At 38.5% G+C, this 14,002-nt stretch overlaps 1 protein-coding gene across 6 annotated transcripts in view; it reads left to right on the top strand.

Annotated features, from left to right (window-relative positions):
• LOC121513812 (DNA-binding protein SATB1) overlaps window positions 1–12,955 on the top strand; it is a 91,725-nt gene extending 78,770 nt beyond the window's left edge. For all 6 annotated transcript variants that reach the window (XM_041793793.1, XM_041793795.1, XM_041793797.1 and 3 more), the window contains 2 exons: window positions 6,258–6,464; window positions 10,348–12,955. In XM_041793793.1, coding sequence (XP_041649727.1) covers window positions 6,258–6,464; window positions 10,348–10,974 — 834 coding nt within the window. In that variant the 3' untranslated portion in view covers window positions 10,975–12,955. The remainder of the gene's footprint in view (window positions 1–6,257; window positions 6,465–10,347) is intronic.
• The last annotated feature ends 1,047 nt before the right edge of the window (window positions 12,956–14,002 follow it).

Below are 14,002 nucleotides of genomic sequence, written 5' to 3'. Positions count from 1 at the left end.
AAAGTAAAAAATGTAGCACTAGCTCTGTCAACATGAGAAACAGCACAGAGCAGCAGAGCACACTCCCTGTGTCAGTGCCATCCAGGCCTCAGTGCTGATTGGCTGGTAGTTGTGTTACATCAAGCCAGTCAGATTGTGTTGTATACAGGACATTAAGTGGGACTGTGGAGCGTGAAAACAAAGCCAGAGCGGAACATAAACCTTGCAGTGGAGCCCAAGTAGCAAACCTTTGAATGAATTGATTTTTGGCTAATTATCGGGGGAATTAAATGCCGATAATTGGCATCACTAATTTGACAAACCAATAATTGGTCTAACCTTAACCAAGCTTAACAGTACCTACTGATGCAAATATATTTAAAACACTATGCTTGTCGGTATTTAAGTTGGTATTTAAGTGCTCTGTTAAGGCTCCATTGCAGTGTCCCATCCTGAGTTTATACATAAGCCAGTCTGTGGTCCTTCACTGATTAACAGAAGTGGTGATTTTGCATGAGTAGTCCCTGCACCAGCAGGGACTACTCATGCAAGCTATGTGATAGTGTCACTGCAAACATCATAAATCATAAATATGATGTATTAATTTGCATTTTTACATCATATTTATTTTATCATTTTAAAACTGGATATATCAAGTTATTTCTGCTTTTAATTCAGTATGTTTCCTCTTATTGTTTCGTGTTTAATTCACCACTGAGTGTACCTACTATCACATGTAGTTCTAAATGACAGTAGATGGAAAAAACTGCAAGATGCTCTACAGACATTTCAAAATAATAAATTAGTAAAATCTAGAATTATAAATCATGGACCTTATGTTGCCTTTTTACTTTTAGATAAACCAGCCTGTACAGAATTGTGACCCTAAAATTGAGATATGAACTGAACCCTGACCTCTGTGAACTGATACACCCCCAGTATTAACTCATCCTATTCATACTTTTTCACATGCCACTAACACATCAGTGAGAGCAATTTAGGGTTAAGTGTGTTGCTAAAGGAAACGTCCACATGTGGCAGCAGGATCTGAAGATAGAACCCCCAGCCTTATGGTTGTAGGATGATTGACTACCACAGCCGCCCTAAAGTGTTGGACTTGTACATACAGGCTTAGTCCTTTCCTTTTTAAAAGGAAATGTATGCAGTATAAGTGAGCTGAAGTGATGGTTTTCTTGCAGAAACAGGAGTAGTTGTTAAACTCTGTGCATGTATACTAAATTCTGTGTTTGGCCCACGACTCAGGCCTGCGCTGAACTACCTGTTCTATTTATTTATAGAGAGCCCTTAATGATCTTCAACACAACACAGAGTACACTGCATTGAAGAGCCCTAGATTTTTGTTTTCTGCACCGTGTTGGAACACTTTAGCGGCAGGGGCAGCAAGTTCCATGATCCAATCAAGAGCAGTTGGTGCTTGTCAGCTGCGGTGGAGAGGCTCGACAAATTACATTAAACAATAAAGGGGGAAAAACAGATTTGCAGCAGTATGGTAATGTTGAACGGGAAGGTTGAACATATTATCTTGTTGATTAAGTAATTCTTACTAAAGGATATTGATAGATAAGTAAGTTTTACATCAAATTAATTCCATGCTGCTTGAAATTGCTCTTTTTTTTATAATTTTCTTAGAAACAAGGAGTCAAATAGCTAACTTCTCCCACTCTCTTTATTTGTCTCCATCTCGTTCCCTCTCTCCTCCCTTTATCCCCGCTGCCTCTGCCTGGCCTGTGGAAGCAATGCAATTAGACAAACACAAACAGAGCTCTTGAAACTGCCACGGAAAATGCTGACTGTCCACTGGCCACTGTGCTGGCCAGGAGCAGAGCTAACTGCTGTTTGACGTGCATCACATAAAAAGCGATTAGCAAATGTTCGTTTCTTGGTTCTTACTCTTTCTATAAAAGCTCATTGTCAGGCCCGAAACTGTCAAAAACGAAGGCGGTAAAGTGAAAAGCCACACAAACTAACATTCCCACTTGTGAACTAATAAACTCTCTGTACTTTATTTCATCAAATGGACTTCCTGGCATTGAAATGGAGTTCACGTCGTGCCTTTGTTTGATTGGCTCTGCTACTTTGGGTTTAATCCTGCTGGTTTGGGGAGTGTTTGAGTTGGATTACTCCATCGTTGGGCCGGGGTACTGTTTCTCTGGCTTTGACAAGATGGTGTGTGGTGGTTTTTGTGCGTCTGTTTGTGTGTTTTTGTTTTGTGGGGTGTTTGTGTGTGTGTGTGTGTGTGTGTGTGTGTGTGTGTGTGTGTTCTCCCTCACTACCGAATCAGCTGAAACCACAGACAGCCCAACTGGAGCGCCGTCCAAATCCCTCTGCATGCAAATTAAAAACGCAACAATAAACGTGGCAAAGGAACAAGGTGGGCACGCAGGCTTTATGGCCTCCCTCTCCCTCTCTCTCTCTCTCTCTCCCTCTTTCTCTCTCTTTATGTCTCTCTCTCTTTTTCTCCCCCTCTCGGCTTCCTCCAAAACCCCTCCTGGGTTTGATGTGGCTTATGGGAGGAGTTGGAACAGGGGACAACCAAACTGCTGAGTTATCTCTTGCATGCAGTGTGGCGGCGTGGCTCTGCCCTCCGTGTGTGTCTGTGCACGGACAGGCAGCGCGGTGTAATCCTGTGGAAATGAAAGGTGCTGCCGCGCACTGGCCGGGAGATTACAGCGCTGCTCTGTCACGCTGCCAGGACAGACTACCCGGCTGAAAGAGTAGCCCTCCATAACACACACATACACCTCGCTGTGTTTCCTCCTTGCTGGTTTCACTCTCAGGCCGTCCTTCATTCTTCATCCACTCTTGTCCCTGTACAACTCTCGTGTTGATTTACTTCTCTTCACTTTTTCACCCACACAGTACAACATAGTGTTATTTCCCTTTCTCTCTTACTCACACACTTTAACACAAACACGCCTGCTGAGGTTGAGGTCATCATGTCTGAGCCTCAGAGACCACGTCACTCGACCCCTGCAGAGCCCTTCTGTCTGTGCGGTTGTCAGTTTGTCACTCAATTCAATGAGCAAACACAAACACACATTAAAGTCACTGTAGTTGAGAAGTTGCTGTCTCTATAAATGCCATAACATGTTCTTAATGTTTTTAGGGCTGCCAAGAATAATCACAATTAGCTAAGATCCACAATCAATGCAAACATTTTTTTTATCCTGATTAATTGCATGCTTTATTTTCCCTTTTGACACACTTTAGTTAAACCACATCAACATCACTGCAGCCATAGTGATGGAAAACAAGTCCACCACTTCTCCTCAAAGTCTTATTTCACTTTACTAAAAAAAACTCAGACAGCTCAGTGGACAGGCCAGAAGTCATCTTCACCATCTGTATTCAAACATTTACCTTTTTACTGTTCCGTTATTTCCTTTTCAATCCATAACAAGTTCCTTTTTCATAATACAGTTCATATCACAATCTTTGATCTTTCTATTAAAGCAGGTCTGTATCCAAACAGGAAGTCAATTACCCTTAGTTTAAGACAGAGGAAAATCCAAAATTACAAACAGTTGTAAATGCAAAATTGTGGAATTTTAAAATGCAATAAAAGATGTTATTAATAAGGATTAACTACATAAACTCTGTGATGAATTGCAATTAAACATATGGATCTTTGACAGCCCTAATCGTTTTATTTATTAAAGCCCACCACACACAACTGAACAACTTTGAAAAATATATATTTTTAAGGGAATAAATCAGGAAAATGCACTTGTTTGAATTGACTTTTCAGGGTTGAATAATCTGTTTGCTGCTCTCCTTATTGATCAATGCATTATATTGCTTTCAATTTTTGTAAGATATAATTTCAGACAGCTCAAGTTATGACTGCCCCATTGATAGTCCAAAAATCTATATATTTGTAATATAGGGGATACCTTATACCATAGGGTTGTAAGGTATTTAATAGTTGCAGATATCTGATATGCCAATGTTTACAAGTTCATTTTAGCTCATACTAGGGTTGGGTCATTAATTGGGCAAAAACAAAATTAAATTGCAATATGCCCTATTGCATTTTATAAATTGCAAAAGTTGCAAACGTGTTTCTAAATACCAGTACTGTATTTGTTACAGTATTTGTAATGAGTCTAAATAAATTTCTCAAAAAATTTGTTAAGCCTGAGTTTACTCCCCAAATATTGTGTTCCTTACAATCTAGAATGATTTCTTGCTTGTTTGTTGTACATTAGATGAAGGACGAAAGAAATGACTGCATATTAAATTTCAATTGCATTGCAAGGGAAAAACATTGCAATTAGATTATTTTTCAAGTTGTCCATCCCTAACTGATACGGATAATAATACTTGTGCATAAATGTAGTTCAGACCTAAAACTTCAGTCCTTACAAGGTATTTTAAAGTTTAAGGAATGGGACACTGACAGCCCATACAGAAGCTAATCTTCTAAGCCAGTTCTAGCCTGGCCTATGGCCCCTTTCCTGCTTGTCATTCCCCACTCTCTCTTCCTGGTTTTTGATGCCATCCACTGGCCTGTCCTCTCCAAATAAAAGCAAAAAAGCCCCAAAATGAATCATAAAATTTGAGGAATGAAGATGAATAAAGAAAAAGACCTCAGCTGATGAAGGTTTGTTGGTCCTGCCTAAAACATTACAAACTTATTGGTACATATGGACAATATATGATTTTAATCAGTATAACCTAAATGCAAATATTTCCCTAGACTGATTTTTTCAAATTTTTGGAGGCACAATTGCATATTTATATATCATTTTCTTTATTTAATGCTTATCAGTGTAGGGACAAACTCTTGTCACACTCTGTAAGAGTTCAACTATAAAATGATAAAATGATAAAAAAAATAAATATCTGTAATACATAATCTTACTAAATAACACAAAAGAAAAAGTACAATATCTTACAAGACTGACTCTCCTTTAACATTGCTCCAATCTGAGTGGAAAAGACCTCTGTTTGGATTAAGTTTTTGTCCGTTTGCGTTGAATAGGCATTTAAAAAGATGAGAACTAAAACGTTTTTTTAAGCATCATACTAGAAGCAACTTTATAGGTAAAACAAAGCTTCTTTTGATTAATTTTTAATCATATCTTGCTTCAGATCTAAATCTTAAAATGTTTCCTTGGTCAGGAGACATAAATAGCAAAGCCACTGAATAGATCTCTGTTTATTTTATTATGTTTTAAATGCTTTATTAAAGATGTGAGATTAAGAATCTTTTTTTCAAGAGTGTCAAGAAAGGCAACAGCACAGTTTAAGTTTTTGACATCAGCGCACAATCTTACAAAGCAAAAACTCCACAGAATACAAAATACATAATGATAATGCATTAAGAAACAAAATAACACATTTAAACAGCAAATATTTGTCAAATCCACCCACAAACATAAACATCAGACAGAACATCTACAGCCAGATGTGTCTGCCTCTCAGTCATTTAACTAACTGATAACTTTTGGACATCTGTGAGTTTTAGTTCTGCAGCTTTTACTTGGTGAAGCAATAAACAAGTGAGTTAAAGTGAGTTCATGTGTCTTTTTGTTCTGGGCTTTGATTTACATTCAGTCTCATAGTCCTTTAGCTATAAGGTCAGACATGCTGTGCCTTCTTTATTGATCAAATAAAGCTTTTTCTGGTTGCAGTTGTCCCATACTGCTCCTCAGCTCTGTCTTTCATGGCCCTCTGCTGGAGTGTTTCAAACATGGGAGTCGCTCGCCTCCTCCCAAGGGTGCTGCTCAATATGCGAGTGTGTGTTTCTCGTCACGTTAAATTGTTCCTTCCTGCTGTGTTGCTTGACCTTGGCTAATTCACATCTTTATCTTGAGCTGTGACAGAAAAACATACTCACAGGTGCAGCGCTGAAACAATGGACTGTCAGAGTGTGTTTCTGCCTTTTTCTTTTTTTTCTAAGCCCAGAATTTCTCTGGAGAATATTTCCTTTTTTTAGTGGATGAAACTAAAAGAAACCTGTTAAATCAATGTTTTATATCTTAGTTCTTTTCTGATTCTTTTATCTACCAAATGAAGCATTTTTATAATCTTTTTCTCCTCATGGGCAGAGCACAATAAATCTGATTGACTATGTGATCAAGCTTCCTTAATCTTTGGCCTTAAATTAGTTTGAACACCAGTACAGCCCCCCTTTTAGACAGCAGATGATCACAAAACATTTTTTTACTGGTGCATCATTTGACTGGTAAGATCACACTTCACTGACCTTGTCTTTCTCTCTTCCTGTCTCTCTCTCTCTAATCCCCCCTCAGGGCTGGCTCTGTGAGCTGCTGCGTTGGAAGGAGGATCCCTCTCCGGAAAACCGGACACTCTGGGAGAACCTCTCGATGATTCGCCGCTTCCTGAGCCTCTCGCAGGCTGAACGTGATGCCATTTATGAGCAGGAGAGTAGCGCTGGGCAGCAGCACCACAATGAGCGGCCGACTCACCTAATGCACGTTTCTGCTGACCAGCTACAGGTGAGAAAGACAGCAAGAGGCACTCTTCCACTGATATCATGCTTGTAAGCTTGGATAGTGAATTACAGCCCCCAAAAAAAAAAAAAAAAAAAAAAAAAAAAAATTGGCCAAAATCAGAGATAAATCAAAAGTCAGATAATGGTAATGTAATGCAGAGCAATACAATGCAACACAAAACAATATGATGTGATATGATACAATATGATAGGATACAAAGTAATATAATGTGATATTGAATACAATACAGTAAGATAATCAATATTGTCCTCATGGCGGAATTCATTTTGGACTCTGGGTATTAATCACATTTCTCTACCGCTAGAAAAGAACCATTAAATGAAAATAACAGAAACACAAAATCCACATGCAAACAGAGGAGCTCATACATGTGCATGTTATTCAAGATTTAATATAACATTACAAATCAAAAGAGACTGTGCATAACAAATATAACAAAGACAGACCTGAATTACAAATATTTTAAGATAAGACCAAAAGAGCTTCACTCTAACAAATGCATGTGATGAATTATAATTTTGAACAGTGCACTGAACGAGTGGAACGGTATAAGGTGTTACCAGTTTGGGTTGAACTATAAGAATTGTTTTGAAGTTACAGTTGTGATGTGTGCATGCACAGTAGTCACAATGCAGACCATGCTACTCATGCGACCTGAAGCATGTTCCACTTCTTTGTTGTTTGATGCAAACCAAAGCCACTATATATCTATATATACACTATATATCATGACTATTCTACAACAGAGACCTGAGCTCTGCATGCAGAGTCTGTGTGTCCCTTACATGTATGTACAAACTACAGATGATACACCAGCTTGGTACTTGAGGTGAATGCTCAGTCTTCTAGGCAGATCTTAAGTGAGTGTATTCTGGCTATCAGCAGCACCTTTAATGCCGTAGCCACATGTACGATCTGTTAGTGACAAGTACGTGCAACTGATTGTTTATTCTAAAGTCGCAAGTGTGCACTATAGCTTAAGATAGTGGGCTTAAACCTGATTTAACTTTTATGTTCTTTAACCTTCAAAACCGGATACAGTGTCAGCACATTTTGGATTATCTTTTTGTTTTTAAGACATGTGGCTGAGGAACTGCAACGCAGTTCGCTAAAATGCATGCTGAAAGGCACATGGGATCAAAAATATCTAATATCTAATATCTTAGCCTCTTTATCCTTTATGCAGACAAGATGAAGGATGACTAGAGAAATAACCTATCTGAGGAAAAAAGATTTTAGTAAATGTTGAAGAAATCCTGGGAAGTTTTTTCAAAAACCTAAGGGTTTGTAGAGGTTGTTTTTTAAAAAATCCATAGGTTTTAGAGGGTGTTTTTTTCTATGCAGGCTTAGTTCTAAATAGATTAATATGGACTGAGGCAAAATGGAAACTGTTCTATGGTCAAACAAAAGATAATCAAAAGTGCACTTAAATTGCATTGGTGTTGAAGGAAAAAGGACAAAATGGTACAGCAGGTCTAAATAAGTTAGACCCAAAGAGTTGGTCAAGTAGACTGAACATAACGTTGAGCTTTGTTAGAAATGGCTAATGATCTTTAAGTGAAAAAATGAATGTTGAAGTAGGTGTTTCTGGCTCAACCTCACCAACTACCAAGGGGTAGTTGAGAGAGCTCCAGTAACACTTGTAGTTTAGAGAACATCTTTATTAGGTCAGTGCATTTCAGCTTGTGGTCTTCATCAGGGTCATCCAGAGAGACATTGAAAACATTTAAATAAAAAGTATGTATATAGAAAAAATATGAAAAAAAAAATCAAAAAGATAGAAGTGCATAAATGTGACCAATCAGATACATCCACAGAAACATAGACCAGCCAACAACAGTACAAATGGGTTGGTTAAATGATCATGTGGTTTAGAACCAATAAAGGCAGAACTGTTTTCCTCTGATGAGTTTTCAGTAACAGAATAGAAAACAAGTTTGTCTCCCTACCTTTTCTCTGCCCACTTCTCCTCTTGCTCTGTGTCTTTCATAGTCACTGTCAGGGCATGGAGCCAGAGTGATGAAGGGGGTTGGTTGTATAGCAATAGGAGAAAAAACATTTTGGATTAAAAATTTTATTGATGTTGTGTACATAAAAATACACTTATTAGAAGCAGTTTTTCCATTTTTGTTCAGCCCTGGACCAACAGACCAAATCTTTATTACTGTTAGAGCCTCAAGGATAATTTGATTAAATTATTAGTTGATCAAGATAGTAATTCTGCAACTATTTTGACAATAAATGAATTACTGCGTTGTCTAAATTTGTGCTTGTCTCACAAATTTAAGTGTAAATTTGCTTTCCTTTTTCTCATGTAAAAAAAAAGGTGTTTTTAATAGCCTGTTTTCCTCTTTTTCTAATATTTTCTTACTAAAAGATAAACTTATTAGTGTAGAAAATATTCAGTGATTAAATTAGTAGTGAAAATAGTTGTTAACTGCTACACGAGTTCATGTTTGGGGTTAGCTGTAAGTCACTGAGACAGACGCTGCTCATAAACCTCTGCTACTTTTATTTATGTTTTTTTTTTTTTTTTCCAAAGTTCAAAACTAAAAACAAAGAAGTGACAAACTTAATTTAAATACATTAATTTAATCTTAACTTATTTCCCTGGATTTTTGAGTAAACAACACTTAGGGGGTTTTATAAACTGTTTTTAATTAGATGTTCTGGTTTTTCTGTGAAAGCTGTTCTCGGAGATATCATTACCCTGAACTTATTTAAAGAGCTGCTTTATAAAAAAACATGGAAGATAAATAGAATACTCACAGGCATGGTGAAAGGTTCAAATGTCTTAATGAAGCAAAGTAATAATTCTGTTAAAAGTCTGAGCCAGCTGAGTCATTTGGTTAGTTGGAGAGATGGCCTGTGATTTACAAAGGCTGCTATTTACAGGATATAAATAAGGTAATAGGATTTCTTTTACAAATAAATTCCAGCAGCAGAAACGGAATGAGGGAAATTTTGTGAGTACTTAGTCTGCAGACAGAAATGGTAGTAGATTGATAAAATTGGCTAATTTCTGATTTAATGGACAGTTTTACACTGTTCATAAGAGACGAGTGTTAAAATATTTTGTGCTGCTCCTTCACTAACACGATACATTAGCCAAATTATCTCACATTTGCTCAACCAGAAGTATCATAGCTCAGTATATTGGTACAGTAAAATCACATCTTTGGGTGCATTTATGCAGCTGGCAAACAGAGTCTCTTCAAAGTGCTGTTTTGCAAAACTTCATTATGAAACACCTATTCTACAGTGTCTGACTCAGAAATGAAAATAAAAGAGCACCCATTTTGTGGGGTCAATAGGGACCACGAGTTGCCCACTCACTCTCTCTCTAACCACACAATGAGACATTTTACGAGTAATGTGTCATGTGTTTACACTAACGGGACTCTGACGGCCCAGTGAAAGCCATCGATAGCGTTCTCACACTGCGGCAAATCAGCCAGACCATCGCAACCAGAATTGTGCACAGGGAGTTTGTTTATCAGTGCCTGGCAATAGAGCCTGATAAGCAGCAGAGGCTATAATGGAGAGGCCAGTTTCCCACTGTGTGTAGAGCTAGTTGTGTCTCTTTGGTTCATGTGTATGTAGTTTCTACCCCCACAATGAGAGGCACAATCTCACACTACCAAAAATGGAGGAAAAAAATCATATCTGCAGAGCTGATTACATTCAATGAGATATTACATGGAAAATTCCTTCAACCAAGAGCCTGTTCTACACACAGTGGGCCCATTTTTCCTCACAACTCAATTGATTTTAATGAAAGGCCATATTAAAGCGCCGATAAGTGTTAACATCTGATAACATCCCCGTCTCCTTTCTCTTCCCCCTTTTTTTTCTCCCACTGCAGGCTCAGCCACCCCAGTCTCAGCAGCAGCACCAGCCCTCCCTGTCCCTCCAGCACCCCTCCCAGCCCCTTTTGTCCCAGCAGCCTTTGCAGCAGCAGCAGCCCACCACAGGCCCCCGGTTGCCCCCTCGCCAGCCCTCCACCGCCTCTCCAGCTGAGACAGAGGACGAGAGCAGCCGCGGTGGGAACATCAAGTCTCGCACAGGCGGAGGGAAGATCTCCCTGGAGGCTCTGGGCATCTTGCAGAGCTTCATCCAGGACGTGGGCTTATACCCCGATGAGGAGGCCATCCACACCCTCTCAGCCCAGCTCGACCTGCCCAAACTCACAATCATCAAGTTCTTCCAGAACCAGCGCTTCTACGTCAATCACCCAGCCAAGGCGCTCAAAGAGCCCAATAACAACAACAACAACAACGGCTCTGCAGCCACCACCAACACCAACACCAGCAGCAGCAGCAGCTCCGCCTTCGAGGAGGAGCTGACGGACTTCAGGGAGAGCGGAGAGCTGCTGAAGGAGCTGGACGAGAGCACGCAGACCAACAACACCATCTTCTCCATTAAGATTGAGGAGCAGCTGAGCCGAGGAGCCGAGACCCAGGCGGAGATAGAGCACGAGGCCAAGGAGTAGAACTGAGAGTTTTCATGTGCACAAACACAGACTGGTGACTGTGCTAAATGTAACGCTCCGGCCCACACAGAACCACCACACCGCAAATAAAGAAAAGTAGTGTTTTTAATCAGAACAGCGCCCAGACTGTTTGAGGAGTGTTTATATATATCTGTAACAGACTGAAAGGCTATGTGAAGAGAGCGTTCACACACTGGAGAGCCCATTTCAGACTCTAGTACTACTTTTTGGATTTTGTAAAACTTGTATTATTCACTGTAAAGACTGATGCATCATTTAAATAATCTGCACAAAAAATTATTCTAAGTATGTTGCCGTGGATATTTGCTGACTGCACTCTATGTCTGTTGTTTTACACTGACTTACTTTATCTTTTTGAGCTACTGATTATATTTAAAAAGAAAAAAAGTCCCCCTGGAGTTTGTCAGGACTTTGATAGGTGTTTATGTATGTGATGTTTAACTGGATTTTTTAAAAAATAGCAAATGAAATCGAGGACCAAGTGGTTGACAAGGCCTTAATTATGAGGTATCGAGTCTGGAGCCTGCTGGCAGATTAGTTATTCTTTTAAAAAGCGCATAATGTGATAATGGATCACTCCAAACTCTGGAACGCGATCACCCAGCCCAGGTGTATCTCCGAGAACAGCTCAGTCTTTACATATTATTTGTTAGGGAGGAAATATAAATATATAAATATATATATATATGAATATAGACATTATATTGTAACTGTAAAAAATACAGTCTTAAAGAAACTATGCCAACAAATGCCTTGTACTATACGGCACTGCCGATGTTAGATTATTTTGCAAACCTTTGTCACTGTAACTTTCTGAATTTGCCACACAGTTAGAAATGTGAATTTCCACCATGTTTATGTTGTCCGACATTATTTATTTGCAGTTCATGCAGTGTTTTTGATGTAATTACTTTTTTAAAAGTTTATGTTGCGTAGAGCTTTTTTAAAATTCCACCGATTCTTTTGGGTTTTTTTTCTATTTATAAATGTAATTTCAATGGGCAGTAAAAACAAAAAGTGTCTTAAACGTTTTAAATGGAGAAATGTGCTTTAAAGGTTGCCTATAAAAAGTGCTGTATGTCAACCAACTCATGCTACAAGCTTCACAATTAATGTTGTATGCAATTTTTACTATCATGCAAATAAGCTTAGGTAAAAAGACTAACCTATAGAACACCTTAGAAAGAAAAACATATGCAATCTGTGTGAAAATCGATGTCTGCGATGTGTCTTCCTTTGGTTAACAATCCAATTCAAAAAGCTATTCCTGTATAAATATCCTGTATAAAAGTGTTTCTTTTTTATGAGTTGATTTCAATGAGAACACCAGTTATTTTGTTACGACTGACTGTTTTATAAGTGTTTCTCGGTTCCTTTCTGCAGAAAAATGTTCTAACTAGAAGTGGTTATTGATTGTTAATTACACGATTAAACTGTTTGTATTGTACCACAGATTTCTTGGCATTAACTTGACCAGACTCTTTTGACCGCAGAGCGAGCATTCCCCTCCTCTGCAAACAAAAGACCAAACAATGTGAAATGTTTTTAAATCTACTGCTAAGACAGATCAGTTCTGAGTCATTCAGCTGCAGCCACTGAACACATTATTTGTAATAACTGTAAATATCACATCTGATGAATCATTGATTGTTTATTATTGTAAATATATTTGAAGTTTGTGCAAGAGCTCACCGTACGAATCAACATTCTGTCGTGCCTCTTCCTCTCAAAGCGACTGTACCGGAGCTCTTCTTCTTCTACTGCTGAGTGTATCTGAAGCACCTGTGAAATCTGAAATAAATAAATGTAAGGTGTGAACAGCTGTAATAGCAAAGCCCTCTGCAGGGAGTTCTAATATATAAAACAGCGAAGGTGTTCTGACCTGGCTGTGAACCCCAGGTGAGGCCAGGTGTCTGCACCTTTAGGAAATTACCCTCACCTATTAACACCCTGCGATATGTGCCAGCCTGTGTTGGCTGGCGTTCCCTTGATGTTCTGCTCTTTTTTCATGAATAAAAAAGCCAGAGTGTATCATTGTGTGTGTTCAGAGGGGAAGAAATCTCTTGAAACTGATCATATTTAAGTTTGAAGCCCCGCAGGGAGATTTAAAGGTATGGTGAATAGGGCTGGGCAACATATTAACTTTGTAAGATATATTGATGTAGTTTCAAATGTGACAAGATAACGGGCAAGATAACATTGTTTATACCAATATGTTGATTGAAAAAAACAGATGCCATACCTAATATTTGGAATAACAGAACTACTTAGAATAATCTGCTCATTGAACAAAAGATAACCTTTCTTAAATGTGTCATTTTATTTAATTCTGGAGCATTTATATAAGCAATATGATCAAATGATACTGATACCTGATACTACAGCAACAAAATAGAGGTCCAAAACACCCAAGCTTTGGCAATTTAATGTTTTCAATCACCAAAAATTGCAGGCAAACTTGTGCACACTGTCTAAATTGCACAAATGCATGAGTAAAATTTGAATAAGTGGATGAAACCAGCAAGGAGCGTCGACAACCCCTAAGGGAAACACTATTTTTAACCAAATGAGAGAAAGTCTGTCTTAATGCACAGTAAAATTACAAAAATGTGTGGGCGACCTTAGGAAAAGTGGATGGATGATGCTGACAAGAGTGAGGGAACAAAAAATAGAGAACTTGTCTAAATTGCACAAGAAAATTGCACAAATGCATTGGCAACATTTGTAACATTTGTGGGTGGGTAGGAACATGGGAAACCCATCAGGAAAATATTATTTTAACCAGAAGAGCAAAAGCCTGTCTAAACTGCTCAACACAAATGAAGAGATGTGTTTGAAAAAGTTGATGGAACTGGCAAGGAGTACAGGAAACCCTATTTTTAACTAATCAAGAAACAACCTGTCTAAACTGTGCAACACAGTTGTTCAAGGTGGCACAAATGAGTGTGCAACATTTAGAGAAGTGGATGGAACTAGTTTGGAGTGACAGACACCATATTTTAACCAA

This window comes from Cheilinus undulatus, linkage group 8 (genome assembly GCF_018320785.1).
Source record: "Cheilinus undulatus linkage group 8, ASM1832078v1, whole genome shotgun sequence".
Taxonomy (NCBI): domain Eukaryota; kingdom Metazoa; phylum Chordata; class Actinopteri; order Labriformes; family Labridae; genus Cheilinus; species Cheilinus undulatus.
This window is presented reverse-complemented; position numbering and strand designations above follow the sequence as displayed.